Source organism: Lemur catta, chromosome 10 (genome assembly GCF_020740605.2).
Source record: "Lemur catta isolate mLemCat1 chromosome 10, mLemCat1.pri, whole genome shotgun sequence".
Classification (NCBI taxonomy): domain Eukaryota; kingdom Metazoa; phylum Chordata; class Mammalia; order Primates; family Lemuridae; genus Lemur; species Lemur catta.
This window is the reverse complement of record NC_059137.1, coordinates 60,782,362-60,802,376: the sequence shown is the minus strand read 5'-3', so window position 1 is coordinate 60,802,376 and position 20,015 is coordinate 60,782,362. Positions and strand designations below refer to the sequence as shown.

Here is a 20,015-nt window from a genome sequence, read left to right as displayed (position 1 = left end):
TCTGTCCTCCTTCCAGTCAGGTGTTTTCCCTGAAATGAAAGTCTTTGAACAGGAAAGTTCATCCTCTCCAACCACTTCAAAATGTTCCTTTGAATTCAAGCCACATCCCAGTAATTAGCCTTCAGTTCAGATCCTTTTAGAGAACAATAGTGGTGCCAGGACTAGCCAGGTTCCTCTTTCCTGAGTTGCCACAGGGAAAGAGAAGGTGACCTGCAATCTATGAAAGAGCAGGTTCCCAGACAGGTGTGGGCGACTTCAGAGCCCGCTCCTCACCCGAGGCATCCCTCCAAAAGACACCAGTGGGAGCCAACCGGGAATGGGCCTGAACATTTGACAGCTGAATACAATACACCCCAGCTGGCTGCCGACAGATTGCCCTCTAGTCTGGTGGGTTCAGTTTGAGCAAGCACTTCAGATAAAACAGGGCTTGCCGTGGGGACATGGCAGAGTCGGAATGGCTTCTCTCAACCTCGCTTTCTCTCTGGGAAACAAGATGAATTAATGAACTGATTCATACTCCCTCTCACCCAGACTCTGAAATAAACCCCCCTTATCATCTCACCAAACCTTTCCCTGATCCAATCATGGATCTGGGATTCTCATTCTTCTCCTGCCCTCAGTCTTTCCCACTCCTGATGAAGCTCCTTTTCCATCTTCCAATCCCATGGACTTCACTTTCCTGCCCATGAATGGCCTCCAAACTGCTTGATCTCCCAATTCTAGTCCGTCCTACACACCTCAGCCAGGTTTATCTCCAATCTAGGCTGGCCCTTACACAAACACGTTCAATGGCTACTCATTATCTCTACTAATAGCTAATCTTTGTATATTACTTTATAGTTTAACACTCGGTTTATCGTGTTCAATCCTCAAAATGACCCTGTTCATAAAGAAGGGAACTAAGGGTCAGAAAAGTATAAATTCTCCTCCCTAACATTCAAGGCCTTTCCTGGTATACCCCAAGCGATGTGTCTAGCCTGAGTTCTCTAAACCACCCCTCAAGCACTAGCCAAACTATTGACTGACATACTTTTATCACCTCTTCATGGAAGGAACAGGCCTTTGGGGTCAGGGAGACCTGGGTCTCGAGGCTGGCTGTGTCCTCCTGGCCAAGTTTCCTAACTTTTCTTGCATTGTGGTCTTTATCTGTAAATTACAGGCTTGTTAGTTTAGATTCAACAATTAAAGAAAACAATATATTAAGAAGTGTTTGGGACAGCAGACACTTGACGCGTGTTAGTTTCTTCTTCCCCCGACCCGTCTGTGTTTGGTTCTCCCCACTCTCTTCCCTCGTTCTTACAGACTAGCACATCCTCTGTTGTCGCCCATATGTCCTGTCCTGCCCTGCCCTGCCTACTAGAATATAAGTGCTCAGGGGCAGGAGCAGCATCCTCTCTTTGGCCTCGCCACATAGCACTTCCCATGGTGCTGGCGCAGAGAAGTCACCTAGGTAGCATTTGTAAGACTGACTTAAGACCACAGGCGGCTTCATGTGTTCATCGTGCTCACTTCCTGATTGCTATGATATTTGCTTTCAAATTTGCTTTCAACTGAACACTGGTTGTTTTCCCTGTTCTGTTATTGTGTACCAGAATAAAAGACAACAGCCCAGGAGGAAATTGGCTTGCAGAGGTATTTGGGATGACCTCACAGAATTTAACAATTGTTTTTAAGCTTTAGTTAAACATTTAAAAAAATTGGCTAGTTTCACACAAAGACCCAGGTTTCTAGTTTCTCTAAAAAAATTCAGAAGACGAGGCCACCCTGGCCCCTCACTTCCATGTGACGGTGCTTGGCTGGAGCTGTCAGGGCCACCACAGACCCACAGGCCCGTCTCCCTGACTGCTGCCCTGACCCCGGTAGCCTTGGACGTTTGCGATCTCTGATGTCAGCTGTGAAAATTGTTGAAATGTATTTAAACTCTAAAAACAGGGTTGTTCTTGTTTTTGATTTTAGGACAGATGACCAAGAAGGTGTTATTTCCCAGAGTGATGAAAGGTTCTTCTTCTGTTGCCTGTTTTTTAAACGTCTTTGTGCTCTCCGTCTGCAGGCATCTTTCATTTGTTTAGAATCTGTAGTGATGGAGGCCTCACGCCCTGTTCCAACTCCAACCACCCGTCGATGCGGTATCTGTGGCTTCTTACAGATGGAAGGGCCATCAGTCCATTGTGCCCATCAGGGTCGAGTGAAAAATGCCGGGTCACTCTGCTCCCTCTATGGCCTTTCAGCACAGGTCCTTCCACTCCCTGAGGGGAAAGGCAGAAGGAAGGGAAGGAAGAAAGAGGAGGAAGAAGAGAATTTTCTCACTTTATTGATTTATCACATTTAATACTCTAAGTTTCTAAGTCAGGTATCATTCCTTCTTGACTTATGAGCAAATTAAGGCACACAGAGGCTGTCATTTATTTACCCTGTGTCCCAAAGCTAGAAAATAAATGAGTGGAGTTTGGGCCCAGTTGTATTCCACTATTCTGTCTGCCTTGGGGTCTTTACCCCTTCTTGTGAAAATAAGAATAATGCATGACATTGGTTTAGATCACAAAGTGGAAAAAAAGAAGATCACAAAGTGTTTCTTATGTATATTTTCCCATTTGGTTCTCATAATGTTTTTAAGGTACCTTCACTGAAGTTTTTAGATAAAGCAATAAAAAAAACAAAAGGATTAAATGACATGGGTAAGTAGGTTGTGGAAGAAATGGAATTAGAATCCAGATTCTTGACTTGTCTTTCCATTATCTGATCCTGCTTAGTTTTCACTTCTACCAGGAGATGTGTTAATTTTGAAAGCTCTGTTCTCTCTGCTTTTGCTGTTATTGTTAATCACCTGTCATTATTATTCGATCATAGCTAACACTTACTGAGCCTTCCTGTGGGCCAGAGGCAGGGCTGAGTCCTCTGCATTCGTTATTTCACTTATTGCTCTCGACAGCCATGTGACGTAGGTGCCCTTCGTATCCCCCCTTTAACTGATGAGGATATTGGGGCTTAGAGGGGTTAAGTAGCTTACTTAAGGTCGCACCGCCAGTAATTGGTTGGGAAGACTCAACTCCAGATCTGTGTGACTCATAGAAATTTCTGCTGTGTCTTTTCCTTCACCTAGATTATAAACCACATGGGAACCAGGACCACCTATACTCCATAGAGCTTAGCAAAATAGTTTTATGCAGCTATGCAAGTCATTCCTTAATAACAGCTGATTTTTTTTCTAGGCAGATAGTTTTGATTTTTCTTTTCCTACAGGAATTTTCGGATCATACTGTTCTCAGAATAATCCTGGTTTTCTGTTGGCTGTTTTGATTCATTTTTATACACTGTAATTGAAAATTAAGCTCTCAGGCATCTCCTATGTGGGCTATGAACCACAATCTGTAATCACAACTTTTCTTTAAATTGATCGTCTTCTTTTGAGCTGTTAATAAACATGTCTGGCTTCATTTGGGTTTTCCAATTGTTATTTCCAGATAGTAAGGCTTTTGGATCTGATAAACTCACACACATCCTACCAAATGGACGTTTGAACAGAATGCCACATTTTTGACAATATTTGTGCTTTTAGCACAATGATAAAAAGAAAAAAGAAGTTTACCTATGTTTTTGTCATTTCTCCCACCCCATGATAAAGCTATCAGTTGTTAACCAATCAAAATGGAAATGAATCACATTTAATATCATTATTGTCTGCTTTTCTTTTTGCCATTTTTAAAATCAATTTTGTTCTTTTACTTTCTGCCTCTGGATTTGCCTGTTCTGGGCATTTTATATAAGTGAAATCATACAATATATGGCCTTTTGTGTCTGACTTCTTTCCCTTAGCATAATGTTGTTAAGGCTTATCTATGCTGTAGCATGTGTTAGTACTTTATTGCTTTTTATAGCTGAGTAATAGTCCATTGGATGGATATACAACATTTTATTTATCCAATAATAAGTTAATGGACATTTAGATTGTTTTCACTTTTTGGCTATTATGAATAATGTTGCTATGAACGTTTCTTATACAAGTTTTTGTGAGGATGTTTTCAATTCCCTTGGGCATATACCTAGAAGTAAAATTGCTGAGTCATATGGTAACTCTGTGTTTAAGTTTTTAACAAACTGCCAAACAGTTTTCCACAGAGGCTGCACCATTTTACATTCCCAGCAACAATGTAGGAGGATTCCAGTGTCTCCACATCTTCACCAACACGTCATTTTCTGGGTTTTGTAGGGTTTTTATTTAATAGCCATCCTGATTAGTAGGAAATGGTATCTCATTGTGGTTTTGATTTCTATTTTCCTAATGACTAATAATGTGGGACATCTTTTCATGTGCTTATTGTCCATTTGTATATCTTCTTTGGAGAAATGGCTATTGAAATCCTTTACCTATTTAAAAAAAATTGGGTTGTTTGTCCTTTTATTGTTGTGTTGTAAGAGTTCTTTATATATTCTAGATCTTCGTCAGATATATGATTTGTATATTTGCCTTTCTTGAATCAATTGCAAATTCAAGAAAATCTGTATTTTGCTGCCATATTGTAAAGCATAGTTGTCTCTGCCGGGTGCTAACTCCCATTGGTATTTGGAAGATCACCAGAATTTATCCTTAAACATGGGAATTGGGGTAAGAAGGAAGCATTTTGTGTGCAGGGGATTTCACCATTGAGTCATGCATTAATCCTCTCTACCACCTTGAGGAAAGCCATGGTCACCATCTCCTATAGTGGAAAGTGCTGTGTAGATTGAGGATGCATGTCATGGCAAAAGCTTGTGGAGTTATCACATTTTTGTCCATGGTAGGATGCAGACATTGGTTTTGCTTCAAAATTTGCTCTTAAAGAAAAATTCTGGAGCAGATGAGCCCCCACCATCATCCAGGAAGAATATGTACAGCACATTTCTTCTTGTCAAGATGAGTTTGCCTGTTTGAGGTGGTGTACTGGAAGCTTTGTAATGACTGGCTGGTCTCGTTCTCCCTCATTTGGACTCCACTGTAACTTCAGCCCTGCACACCTTGTGGGATGCCTGGAACCCCACACTGAGACAGAATAGGGAAAGGGGAAGTGCAGCTAAAGAAGGTGGCTAAGCGGGAGAGAGAGAGAGGGTCTCTCCCACTTAGTTATTTGTTCAGGACATTGACAAAAGGAGCGGCCCCCTTGTTGGCATGCTGAGTGAGCCCTACCTCACTATCTAGTTGCTCGAGGCCTGCAGGAGGACCTTGCTGCTCTGTCAAGGTGGATGTGGCCCTCTAGCAAAGTCTTATGCATGCCTTGCTGGGCTCATTTACTTCTATGTTACTCCAAGCATGGTCCTACTGAATCTGAACCTGCCTTTTAATAAGATCCCGAGGTGATTTGTGTGCACATCAAAATTTAAGGAGCATGTACTCATGTTCTATTCTCCCTATTCTTGCATATCTCACGTGGTTACTCAGTCTATGTCTGAATCAGCCTTCCTCTTTCTTTTGATGGGTTTGGCCTGATGTACTCTGGATGCCATCCTAGTCCTGGTTGCACCTTCCTTTCACTACTGGATGAGGAAAACTAATCTCTTAATCGATTGGCATTTCCCTGAAGTGCTCTCGGGCTTGTAAACAATTCCATAGAAATCCTGAGATAGGTACCTCTTTGTGTTTACTCTGGAGCCTTCCCCAGCTGTCTCCTCTTCCTCCTCTTCCCTCTCCCTGTCTTCCCACAGCTTGATACTTCCACCTTCCATTGTGCATTGTGACCCACTCTGACTCATGCCTCTGCTGGGTTGAATGTATGATTGGCCCTCATTACATGTGAGCTCCTTGAGGGAAGGGTCTTATATCATCCATTTTTATATCTTCACTCCCACCCCTGGACCAAATATACTTAGTAAATATGTGCAGAATTTAATTAGGTTATCGAATCACATTGAAAATTGTTTCAGAAGACACCAAAAAAATTTTAAATGCCTTTTCTCCTAGTATCACTTTTATTTCAGTGATGTGAGTGGTACAGAGATTAGCAAACATTACATTCAGAGCATTTCATGCATCTTTTATGTACCCCCTAATGTTAACTCTGAAATTTTTAATTTATAGAATAAAAGTGAATATTTCTCTACCAAAATAAAATATAATTGACAGAAAGAAGAATTTTGTAATTTTAGTTACACTGAAAATATTTTACATTAATTTCTCCCCTCAACTTTACTGCTTTTTACTGTTTTGAGCATTTCATGAGAAAAATCTATAAAGAGTGTAGAGCCTATGATAATAGCAAACATTTATAGCTGTACTTACTATGTGAGCCAGGTACTTTTTATTCTAAGCACTTTACATATTATCTCATTTTTAAATGTCCCAGTGCCTCTATGAGGTTGATATTTTATTATTCCCATTGTTATAAATAAGGAAACAGAGGCACAGACTGCAGGCTAATTTTGCCCCAGATTACACAGCGGATAAAGTGGTGAGGCCAGAATCTGAACACAGATAGTCTGACTACAGAGCCTCCCTCCTGAAAAGCTGCTGCTAAATTAGTTTCTTCCTTCAGAATGCCTCATGTGATTTAGCATGCCTTATTTCATCATGAATATTAAAGGCCCTTTGATTATGCACTACTCTCATCCATATTTCCCTATTGATCAATGATTGTTGGCTAATTGATTCCATGAGCTTACATGGTAGTGCTTAGAAAAGCAATAATTTCTTTAGTATAACAAGTCCTTGATATAGCAAGAGCTTTCCTATATATTTTGGAACTCTGAATTTTAGTCTTCATTAGCTCCATAACCCATCTATCCATATTAAAGTGGACATATTGGAAAGGGTAAGGAATAAATAATGGATGGTGGTGTCACATCTAGTAATATGGTAGTTGAGCTAATGTAGATGGATTCTCCTACCATCTCAAACACATAGAAATATAACACTCCCTGACAAAGTTTAATAGAGCCAAACCCAGACTACAAAGAAGTAAAGGAAAATCCCCGTGTGCCAACATCCCCAATGTGCCATTTTTAGGTTCCCATAAAAATGGAACTCAAAGCCAGAAGTATAAACAAGAGTTATGCCAAGATCTAGACCTGTCTTAGTCTGTATTGTGTTGCTAGGACAGAATACCTGAGACTGAGTAACTTATAAAGAAAAAAGGGTTATTTAGCTCACAGTTCTGTAGATGGGGAAATTCAAGGGCGTGGCCATGGCTGCTGGCAAAGACTTTCATTCTGTGTCATAACGTGTTAGAGAAAGTCAACAGGGAAACACAAATGTGCAAAGAGGCAAAACCTGAGTGCCATCCTGGCTTTGTAACAGCCCATTTTAAGGGAACTAATCCATTCCCAGGAGAATTAATCTAGTCTGACCAGAGTGAGAACTCACTACCTGAAGAATGGCACCAAGCCACACATGAGGGATCGGCCCTTGTGACTCAAGCACCTCCCACTGGGCCCCACCTCCCAACACCTCCTCCACACTGGGGATCAAATTTCAACATGAGTTTTGGTGGGGACAAACAAACCGTTTCCAAACCATAGCAAGACCCAGATATAGGCCTTAATGATGAGAGAAAGAGATTTTAATATCCCTATAGCGAAAAGAGATATGATCTTGGCCCGCATGAGTGAAGGAGAGAATCAGACCTTTACATAAAGCCTAGAACCACAAAATTTGGCCCTGTCCTTAGAAAGAAGAGCAGAAAAATTCCACCCAGTGACTCAGGAAAACCTCACAAAAGCCTACCATTTGTCCGTGGCTGAGAGTAAGGGGCAAAGAGGGTACCTAGGGGAAAATTAAAACCCAGATTTATACTTTTCCCTGAGTGCATGGTCTAAATTTACACCACCATATAATGCTGACTTCTAAAGCTGAAAACCTAATATGAAAACTGTGCTGGAAGCCTTGAAACTCCAAAGTCCCCAACAGAAACAAGTAGCCTACAGGGACACTTTCACAACTCATAAAAAAGCCACCCCCCAAAAAAAGATAAGCCTACAATGAAAAATTACAGACTATACAGGAAAGGACAGCAGGAGAATAGGCATCCCCAAAACTGGAGGTGATAGAACAATCTGAAAGAATATATACTAAATATATTTTAAATGATTAAAGAAAAATAGATGGAATAGGAAATGGAAAATAGAAAAATGATAGTGTGAAAAGGACACTGTAACTTCTAGAAATGAAACTTAGAGTGGAATTTAAAACTCAGTGGATGGATTAAACATCCAGTAAATACAGCTGATGTAAGGATTGGTAAACTGTAAGACAGAGCTGAGAAAATCAGTGAAAGTGCATCACACGGAGATAAAAAGAAGAAACATAAAAAGTCCCCAAGTCCTCATACATTTGGATACTGAAAAGTGTATTTTTGAAGAGTTTACAGCTCGAAGAAGAAATCACAAAAAAAATTATAAGACATTTAGAATTAAACAACAGTGAAAATGCTATATAATAATGTCACGGGACACCAAGGCAGAATTCAGGAGGCAATGCCTTAAATGCATATATTGAATAAAGAAAACAAAGCTAATGGGCTAAGCAATCAACTCAAAAAGTTAGAAAAAAAACAGAGTAAACCTAAAAAATATTAAAAGGAAGGAAGTCATTAGAGAAGCAGAATTTAATAATACAGAATGCAAAATAGGGACCGTGGTATGAAATACTGAACAGCACTTTAAGTGAACTAAATCTACTTGTATTAATATTAATAAGTCTCAAAAATATAATGAAAAAAACTCAAGGGAATACATCCAAACTGATACTATGTGAGTCAGATTTTTCAAACACAAATAGCATAATACATTTTAATGAATAGAGATATATATAGTATATGTATAAAAACATGGGCCAAAAAAATAGGCTCAAAATAGTGATTATCTGTGAAGAGGGAAAGAGAGATTGGAACTAGGGGAGATATGATGGACTCTCAACCATAATGATTTATTTGGGGAAAAAAAAAGATGTGTAGGAAATCTGGTAAAATGCTAAAGATTTGGTCAGTCTAGATGGTGGATGTGTGCATGTTTTATGCTTCTTTTACTTTTCTCTGACATATTTCAGAATAATAACTTTTTCAAAGAATCAACAGTTCAGATTCTGTACATGGAATAGCATTCTGACAAAATTACTGTCAGGAAATAAAGTTAATGCTAGTGTCGCATGAGAGTTTCACTCGGTGTGGAGGGATATGAAGTAGGTGCAGTAGGCAGTTCTAAGATGGTCCCCAAGATTCCCACCCCTTGGCGTACGTGCGCCATATGATCTTCCTTTAAGTGTGACTGTGACGGGACTTCACTTCTGTAGTTAGGTTATGCTGTGTGGCAAAGGTGAAGGCATTTTGCAAATGTAATTAGGGTCCCTGATCAGCTAATTTTGAGGTTATCCAAATGGAGAGTATCCTAGGTAGGCCTGACTGGAGCAGGTGAGGGCCCTGAAGAAAGAGCCTGGGCCCATCCTGAAGACACTCCCCTGCCGCTCTGAAGAGCTGAGCCTCCATGGGGTGGGAGGGCCCCCTGGCAAGGGAGAGTGGGGGCCTCTAGGAGCTGAGAGCAGCGGCCGTTGACAGCCAGTAAGAAATCAGGGGCTTCAGTCCTGCAGCCACAAGGCAGCGAGTCCCGGGAACAAACGCAGGAGCTGGGAAGAGAGCCCTGAGCCCCAGAAAGGAATGCACCCGAGTGCAGCCTTGTGAGACCCTGAGCAGAGGACCCCGGGAGGCTGTGCCCAGACTCCCGATCCACGGAAATTTTGAGATAATATTATACGTGTGTGTTGTTTTAAGCCACTAAATGTGTGATTTGTTACATAGCAATAGAAGATGAATACAGTAGGTGTATCCACCCTGTTGTGTAAAAACAGCTCGTAAAGTGACATGCTCTATAAACAGACAGTGCTGGGTTTTGTTATGGGATTGATTATTCACATTTTATCTGAGCTTCTGTGATCAATAAACTAGCCTATTACAGTGTACTACATTTACTATCTTCTCTACCTTCTCTTGGATCTCAATTTTGATTGAGATCATCCAACCAGGCTCTCATTTTAAACAAAATTGCCATAAAAGATCCACAAAAATTGCTTCTAAGCTTGTATAACAAAAATGACAGCGTCCACCCAACACTAATGTCTGTGCAAATGTCTCCCTCATTTGCAGTTTGAGTTTTGAGACCATTGTGTTATATGTTGTTGCTTTGAAGCCATGCTGTGGAGTTTACCTCCTTGAAGGAGTAGACATTCTGGGTATCCATCATGGTGAAGAGATGAGTCTTCTGAAAAGAGGTAGGAACTTGAACTTGAACTTTAGAATATGCAAGAAATGAAGCTACTCTTGGAGTAAGACCAGAGCACATCTGGAGACTTTCTTATGGGGGTCACCACTAAGAATGGATGAGTACTGGCATCTAGTTACCCAGTTTATCCCATCCTTCTTGTCATTCCCTATCTTTTAGTAGAGTCTCATTTAAACCTTCTAGTCTGTTCTCTGCTGCACTGGGGTATTAAGACAATGGACACTTTCATGCGTTGGGCCATGATGTGGTAATAGTGCTAATTAGAGAGTTCCCACAGGGAAAGGCATCTCCAGAAACAAGATGCTTAATAAATAAATGTTTATTAAAAATGCAAGTTTGATTTCCTCATCATTTGAGAGTATTGTGGTTTAAGAAGGTGGGAAGAAGCAAAACTGGCTGATGGTCTAATTTACAGAGATGATGCCAGGTCTTTGATAAATGGACCACTGACTTTAACAGGACGTGCTCCCCAGGGTACAGTCTGAGCTGGCCTCACCACCCTCACCTCTTCAGTTGCCTTCATGCCACTGACATCTGTATCAACATGCCTTGTCCACATCTCTTTCCTGTGTTCTGTACTCATGTGTCCCTCGTTCATTAAACATCTTCCCCCAGTGTCCCATCTAAAAGTGAATTCATCATCTTTCTCCAGAATTACCTGAATCCCACATTGCAGTAGGTGTCGCCACGCACACTGTTGCCCAAGCTAGAAAACCAGCAAGAATCCCAGAGGTCCACTGTCTTCCTTTCTCCGCTCCTTAGCACCTCTCACCTTGAATCACAGCAGCCACTTCCTAAGTGGTGGCCCTGCTTCCAGGATTTACTCCCTGCTTTCTAATGCAAAACTCCTTCAAGTGAAGGAATAAATCCTCCAGCTTCCCACTGCCTTCAGGATCAACTTCTAATCCTTAGCTTGGTGTATGGGGTCCTGCTTCTCGTCCTCCTTCCTAATCCTGGCTGTGCTGAATTGCTTGAAGTCGTTCAAATATGCCAAGATTTCCGACCCCCAAGCATTCGGGGTGTTCTGTCTTTCTGAAATATCTTTCTTTTCTTTTCCTTTCCCTTCTTTCTTTTTTTTCTTTTCCTTCTTTCTTTCTTTCTTTCCTTTTTTTTTTTTTTTTTTGGTCTTATTAATTCTTACTCCTCCTTTCCCTGACAGACCTTTCTACCCTCTTGAAGAGACTGTGTTTACCTCCATGCCAACACTCTCACCATTGTGTTCAAATGGTTTGTCTATCTGCCTCTCAGAGGTAACCCCGTGAGGGTGGGGCCATGCATCACACAGAGTGCCACACTCCTGTTTGTGTAGGTGGTCAACAAATGCTTGATGCATACTTACTAGTGAGTGGAATAATAAACCTATGGACAAGCTAACCAATGACTATGCAGATGAGTAAGTGTAGGAAGCAATGAAAGATGAATTAGATAAGCAGTAGCCTCTGCCTTAGGTCAAAATGCAGCTCTCATTATTTTTAAATATGTATTTCTTTGGTTACTTCACTGCAATAGGGTTGTTTTGCTCATGATCTGTGGGCCTAGTCCCTTTTAGAGTTCTGAGTTCTTTGCAAGATGAATGCTTTGAGTGCTCTCAGGTAATAAAGTGGAGTTGGATAATGAGGCAAATTTTGTGTATGAATTTTCATATTTATTTAGACCAAACAGACTGAGAGAGTAACTTGAATACTTAATGTCTTCCTAAAAATGCACCATAAACAATGGAAAGTGACTGACCTGACTCTTTCCCTTATTTTGCTCTTGTTTTTATTTGGGTTGACAAAAAGGAAGAGGTTCGGGGAGGGGGAGGAATTAGGAGGGGATTAGGGATCATGCTAAGAAGAGGGCCCAACTCTTCCCTCCTCTCCAATTCCATAATATAACAAGCTCTGATGTCTGCCATGGTGGAGAATGGAATATTGTGGATACTCAGAAATCTGAGTAATTGAAATGTCAAAACTCTCCAGAATGGACCACTAATTTTTCAAAGCATTGAAAGCACAACTGAGTGTACTCAGTACGGTAATGATGCAGAACAAAGTGCAACCTTTGATTCAGGAGCAGCTTCTGAGGGAGGAGCCACTCTTAATGGGCACATAGGTGCTGGTTTAACACAGTAACGTGCCAGACAGAAACTGTACTTCCTGTAAACCAAATCTCTTCCCTGGAGAAACCCATTAGATCCTCACCAAAATCAACGTTCTTCCTGAGTCAGACTGAGTTCTTAATTGTAGGTGGTAGACAAAAAGGGATAGATGACTCAATGTAAACAGCACAAACCACATTTCCTGTTGATAGTGGACAGAGTCATCCATGCAGCAAAACATTTCTTATGGCCATAGTAACAAAATTATATTCTTTTTTAACCCCTCCCGGGACTTCAAATCCTTTAGCATTCAACATAGTGCTTGGCATATAGTTTGATATTAATGCTTGTTAATTGATTATTGCTTTTTATTGAATTTAGATTCTACAAAGACTGTGTTTAACGCACTTTCTTCCCTTAAACCTGAAAATGCATCGTATTTCATGCTTGTCTCCTTTGGTTGTTAGGAAAAGTCAGCAGCATTCAGCAAAATTGTCAAGAATTGAAGTGTTTAACAGTTGGTTGCTGGTCAAGAAGCAAGTCCATCCAAACAACTAAAAAGATGAAAATATTTAACTTGGGGTAAATGCTTATGGTAATGGCAAATGAAAAATACTTTAAAAATAAAAAAACCACTACCTGCCATACCATAGGTGAACCTTGAAAACATTATGCTAGGTGAAAGAAGCCAGAGGCAAAAGATCACATATTGTAGGATTCCATTTATGTGAAATGCCACATTGCACAAATCAATAGAGACAGAGAGTAGATAAGAGGTTACCGGGAGTCCTTGGGGAGAGGGGAAGTAGGGTTTCTTTTGGGGTGATGGAAATGTTTTACAATGGTGATGGTTGTGCACCATTGTGAATATACTAAAAAGCAATGAATTGTACATTTTAAAATGAGAAATTTTTATGTAATGTGAATTTTATCTCAGTGTAAAAATTACCAAAAAACGTTATAGTTATATAGCCATTAAAAATTATAAGAGGCTGGGCACAGTGGCTCACACCTGTAATCCTAGCAGTTTGGGAGGCCCATGCGGGAGGATCATTTGAGGCCAGGAGTTCGAGATGAGCCTGAGCAAGAGAGAGACCCTGTCTCTACAAAAAATAGAAAAATTTACTGGACGAGGTGGCTCACGCTTGTAATCCCAGCAGTCTGGGAGGCCGAGGTGGGAGGATTGCTTGAGCTCAGGAGTTCGAGACCAGCCTGAGCAAGAGCAAGACCCTGTCTCTAAACATAAAAAAAAAGAAAAATTAGCTGGATGTGATAGTGCATACCTGTAGTCCCAGCTACTTGGGAGGCTGAGGTCAGAGGATGCGCTGGCCCAGGAGTTTGAGGTTCCAGTGAGCTATGATGATACCACTGCACTCTAGCCCAGGAAACAGAGAAAGACTCTGTCTCAAAAAAAAAAAAAAAAATTACAAGAGATGATATACAGGAGATAATTCCTTTGAAGTGTTTAGTGCAGTACTTAACGTATACAATGTGCTTAATATTGTTAACTATTATGGTTTACTACAATAGTATATGGAAAAATAAAAACATTTCACCTTGCGTGTATTTGAGTTGGTGAGTTGTAGATGAATGTTCGCACTTATTTTTATTTCCAGCAGAGCTGTGATCATATATTGCCAATATAGTAAATACTCTGTTTAAGGATTTGAAAACAAAAAATAAAAGCTTTACAGACTCAGACATGTTTTTTAAGCCAATTTCTTGTTTTTTTTTTTAATTTCAAAATATTACTGGAGTACAAACATTGAGGTTACATATATTGCCTTTGCACCGCCTGAGTCAGAGCTATTATACAAGCATGCTCATCCCCAGCCAGTGCGCACTGCACCCATTAGGTGTGAATTTACCCATCCCCTCCTCCCCGCTCCCTCCTGCCCGACACCCGATGAATGTTACCTCCATACGTGCACATTAGTGTTGATCGATTAGTACCAATTTGATAATGAGTACATGTGGTGCTTGTTTTTCCATTCTTGTGATACTTCACTTAGAAGAATGGGCTCCAGCACCATCTAGGATAATATAAGAGATAGTTCATCATTGTTGTTTGTGGCTGAGTAATACTCCATGGTATACATATACCACATTTTATTAATCCATTCATGTATTGATAAACACTTGGGTTGTTTCCACATCTTTGCAGTTGTGAATTGTGCTGCTACAAACATTTGAGTGCAGGTGTCTTTATTACAGGATGAATTTTTTTCCTCTGGGTAGATACCCAGTAGTGGGATTGCTGGATCAAATGGTAGTTCTACTTATAGTTCTTTGAGGTGTCTCCATATTACTTTCCATAGTGGTTGTACTAGTTTGCAGTCCCACCAGCAGTGTAGGAGTGTTCCTATCTCTCTGCATCCCTGCCAACATTTGTTGTTTTGGGACTTTTTGATAAAAGCCATTCTCACTGGTGTTAAGTGATATCTCATTGTGAGCCAAAGTTTCTTGTAAAGACCTGGCATTGGTGGAGCTACTCTGCTCTTTAGGGAGAGAGAAAAAGATAAGAAAAGGGTACAAATATATTATACCATAAGGACAGGATAGAGAAACCATCCTTCCATTTGTCCAGCATCTGCACATAGTCATTTGTTAATAAATATTCATTCTATACTTATTTTCTCATCATCAATGTTCATCTTAGATTAGCTCCCAAAGGGCAAAAAAGCACATAGTTACTTTGATAATGCCCAACATGATGGTATGGCTAGATAACTGCTAAAGTGATAATTAAAAATATTTTTTCCTTTTACAATAATTCCTATTTAATCAAGCTAAAATTTATTTGCGTACTGGAGAACTATTCTAGGGCTTTGATTAAAAACACCAGAAAAGATTTTAATCTCTTTTCTGCAAATACCCCAAAACAGGAACAATACTGTTTTCATAAATCTGAGACACATGCAATTCAACTACTATCCCCAGGTTAATTTTATTAATATAACTGTAAAAAGTGCATGTGCGCATGAACATGGACTGGTTAAGACTTGGAAAAAATGAGAGAGGGGAGATAGGCTGATATAATGATACTATATGTGACATTTTTATTATTTTCTGATTTCCAGTATTGCTTCCTGAACAATAATTTTTTTAATCAACTTAGAAATAAAAAATGAATCACCTCACAACCTCTGAGACAAGGCTACTGGACCGGCAGTTTTTCCAAACGTCAATGACATGAAGAGATGACATTCTGGGCATCTTCTATTTTAAGCTTGCATCTTTAAACTTGAACTTAAAGAATCCCCAGCTGATGTCTTGCTTGTTTTCCTCCTGTGTTTCTTTCTTGCCTATTTTACCAACATACTTATATTTAGCATAAAAGCTGGAGAAAGCATAGACAGCTTTCTTGGAACTGAGATCATGTGATCTCATTTTAAAATTGAGGAAACCAAGCTGGGCACGGTGGCTCTCGCCTGTAATCCTAGCACTCTGGGAGGGCGAAGAGGGTGGATTGTTTGAGCTCAGGAGTTCAAGAACAGCCTGAGCAAGAGCGGGACCCCGTCTTTACTAAAAATAGAAAGAAATTAGCTGGACAACTAAAAATATATAGAGAAAAAATTAGCCGGGCATGGTGGCGCATTCATGTAGTCCCAGCCACTCAGGAGGCTGAGGCAGAAGGATCGCTTGAGCCCAGGAGTTTGAGGTTGCTGTGAGCTAGGCTGACGCCACGGCACTCTAGCCCGGGCAACAGAGTGAGACTCCGTCTCAAAAAAAAAAAATAAATAAAATAAAATAAAATAATATTGAGGAAACCAAGGCTCAGGGGTGATCACAGCATCTTGGGCAGTAGAAGGGACCTCTGAAGGCAGCTAATCCAGCCCTTTCCCCACCGCTTGCCAATAGGAGAGGTTGAAGTCATGGCCCAGGTTACACACCTCACAAATGGTGGAACCACAACTTGAGCCTGCTTGTCTAACCCCAGTGCTTTTCCCAACCTACCCCTATGCCTGCTTCGGATCATTTTGCTTGGTGGGAGAAGGAGGCCCAAGAATGGTGTCCTGGGTCCATTGCTAGGGATTCAGGGGTCCCGGTAACTGCTTTACCTTTGGGAGTTCCTTTTTGGCTCTGCTGAAGTCCTATGTAGAATTACACCATTCAGGGAGGTTCTTGATCTTCGCCTTCCCTAGTTCTGGGCGTGGCCCTACCCGGCGAGCCTGGCCTGCACACCCCCAGGAGGGCAGTTCTTCCCAGAAGCTTTTGGCCTTGGGGACCTCTCCACGCTCCTTAATCCAGTCAAGGTTCTGACTCCGTTAATGGGTAAGGGTGGGTTATGCCCTGGAGATCCTGACCTCATCTTGGGACCTGAAAAATCTTCCAGTGATTTTCCTTGTCCTGAATCTGCTATTTCCAAACTTGTTTGAGACCAAGATAAAGCACCCCCATTTATAAGCTGTAACTCCTAGGTGAGGTCATTCACCTGCCACTTCTTGTTCTTGAGGATCCCGGAGTAACATCTCTGACTCTCCCAACTGCTTTTCCAACACTAGGTTGGTATTTCTATTCTTTTCAGTAAAAAAAAAAAAGAGAGAGAGAGAGAGGGAGAGGGAGATATTGGAGTGCACTTTTTGGTACTCAATTTTGAGAACAAGCTTGATAGAAAGTTTTAATTGCTAAATACAGTAACCTATTCATTGTTCATGTCACCTTTGATTCCTTCAAACTTCCCCACCTGGCAACTCTTATTTCTCCCATAAAAACCCATATCTGGCTAAAGGCCGAAAAATAGCAAGTACATTTCTTTCTAACTGCTCTGCGTTCGTTTGGGGTGGGGATAATTAGAGGCACAGTTAATCATTAGTAATATAAACCCTAAGACTGGGGCACATGAGGTTCTTTTGCTACTCAACAGAGTGCCCTTGTGGCTGGGTTTTGAGCACAGACACATCTTTATTTTTACATACTGAGCTTTCTTTGACATAGAAGCCAAAAATTTACTTGAAGCAGCCTAAATAGTGTGAAAGAGAATGTTTGTTTTTTAAACCCCTGAGCATTACAGAGCATCCTTACAGCGTAATATAGGTATGTTCATATAGAACAGCTGAACACAGGCAATTTATAAAGCAAGAAGTGAGACCATCATGCTTTTAAAATTTACTTAAAATATTTTGAATCTTGCTGCTCTTAGGCATTCAGAAGCCTCTAACACTAGGTTTTAAAATGTGAACCAAACAGATTGATAGTAAAGATGTTTTGTTTGTCTTTGCTACAGTTTGGCAAATGTTTATGTGTATACTTTTGCTCCAAAAATGATTATGCATTCACAATTTGGTAGTGTATACTGAAATGCATTTAGTAATGTTTGCACAAAATAAAGAGATCAAGGCAAAGGTATTCATAGAATACGTAGGAAGATAAAATTAAGCTAAGTATAAGGTTATTATAGAAAATGCATCTTGTGAGGTTCACCTATTTGGTCCACTAGTGGGCATGGGAAAGATACCTGAATTTAAATGAAAATTGTAGTATTGGTTATAATTCGTGTCTCTTTTCATTGCCCTAGAGTTTTTAACTCTGTCCAAACAACTCTGGGTTTTCACAAACTAATTATTTGAGTCTGTGAATTCACATATCTAGTGATATCTTCCTTGAATCTTCCTGCCATTTAGTCAATTAGCAGGTCACCCATCACAGGATAATGAAGGAAAACAGATGCGGAAGTCATCTTGACTCATTTATTTCTTGGTTTTAAAAACGGGTGTGGGTATTGAGGGGAGGGATGAGTGAAGCTGTTAAAGAAGAAATATTAAAAATTTGTGATTTTTGGTTATCAAAAGTTTACACAACTGAAGGATTTCATATAGGCATCTTGTTAAGGCAAAACTTTTGGAGCAGGTACAGCATTTCTTATTAATAAAAACGAACATGTCCCTATACTCATGTAATTATAAACCTGTTCATACAAGATACTTGGGATCAGAAACTTCATAAAAAGCTTCTTAATTAGATATACCTGAACAGATCATTATCTGGAAATACCTGAAAAGAATGCAAAGAATTAAAGAGCATAGTTGTTCGATACTGTGGTAAATATATCAAATCAATAGAATGTTATGTTGCTATTAAAATTATAAAGGTTGCATAAAGAGGGAACAGTATTTATCATAAAGATCTACTATAAAAAGAGTATTTATTATACATATATGAGAAAAATAAAAGCCAATATGTAAACTACAAATTATGTAAAATATTTCTGCAAGTTGACAAAAAATAAAGGTAATGTGTGAAAACAAAATAGTTATATTAGGTTGATGCATTTTTTTTCCTCACAGCATTCTTTGATGTTTTGTCATAATATATTTATTATAATTGATAGGGACGAAATGACAACAAAGCTTTCATGTTAAGAATATTTTTTACAGCTTTACTGACTAATGTGTACTTTCTGCTCACTGTCTTTTAAAATATGACTTTAAAAAGTCTTAATTTTATAGACTCCTCGGAGATTATCTGCTGGTTTTCTTGACATTAAAATTTGCATTTTTTGGTATTTTCCCATCAAAATGTATGCAGGAGAACTCAACAATCTTTCCTTCTTCTTCTTTCCAACTCTTGATTTTCTTAGGCATTACCATAGGAGTCTTGGTTCGAGAACACAGCAAGCTGTCAAATTTGGAGAAATTCTACTTTGCTTTTCCTGGAGAAATTCTAATGAGGATGCTGAAACTCATCATTTTGCCATTAATTATATCCAGCATGATTACAGGTACCTTGAGAAAACGGATGTTCTCTGTGATTACTTAAGAAGCCTTCACCTAAGTTGTTCTTTTCTAATTATGGGAAAAATTGAAATGCAGTAGATACATCTCTCTCTCTCACACGCACACACACACACACATACTCCTCATATATTTGCTTGGGTGGAGAGATTTCATTATTTTCAAAGTAGCTTTGCTCTGTCATACTGTGTCTACAGTACTGCCTACCACAGCTCAAATCTTCATTTGACCAATATAGGATGACTTGGGAGGAAGATGCCATTTTCAAACATATAAATAAAACGCTATCTGGGGCACAGAAGGAAGAAAAGGCATATTTGGTCGCAGCGGCATCAGCTAGTGTCCTCAGGAAAAATGTGGTTGTCAATTCTGCACAGTTCTCAGTGGTGCACTGGTTTGTTTCCCAGCTGCAGCTGTCCCGCCCCTAACCTCCCAGCAGCTGTCTGCAGGGACCCTCTCCCCCTCACTCCTCACCCACTTCCACTGCTCCACAGACCTCAGGGCTTGCTGTGTACCTGCCCTGGAAATCTGCCCTGGGGACCAGCAGCCAGGTTCTGTGAGAAAGGTTTAAATACAGGCATGTGCTATATTTTAAAAGCCCGGTATTTTTAAATCAGAACTTGTGATACAGTTAAATTTGGAAATGACTTTTCCCTTATTGATCATGATATTGCAGGGTTCTTTTAAAGACCAAACTCCATCGTGTAGATAGAGATTAAGCTGGTTTACAAAAACGTCATTCATCTGGATGTAAGTTTCTCTGTGCATTGGATAGTTTCTTCTACTTACCTTGATTCTGGCAATTGGGAAAATGTGGCATGACAATCACTAGTGTTGTCAGCTTGAAACCAGGGTTTTATGTAAACATGCAATTAGAAGTCTTGACATCTCATCTTCTAGGACATTAGTCTCCCCTGCCACTGAATGGCCTGGGACTGATCCCTGTGGAGTACTGGACATTGGCT

The 20,015-nt window shown here is 40.1% G+C and overlaps 1 protein-coding gene across 1 annotated transcript in view; it reads left to right on the top strand.

Annotated features, from left to right (window-relative positions):
• SLC1A1 (solute carrier family 1 member 1) overlaps positions 1 to 20,015 on the top strand; it is a 76,906-nt gene that overhangs the window by 19,836 nt on the left and 37,055 nt on the right. The window contains exon 2 of the mRNA XM_045563911.1: positions 18,897 to 19,037. Coding sequence (XP_045419867.1) covers positions 18,897 to 19,037 — 141 coding nt within the window. The remainder of the gene's footprint in view (positions 1 to 18,896; positions 19,038 to 20,015) is intronic.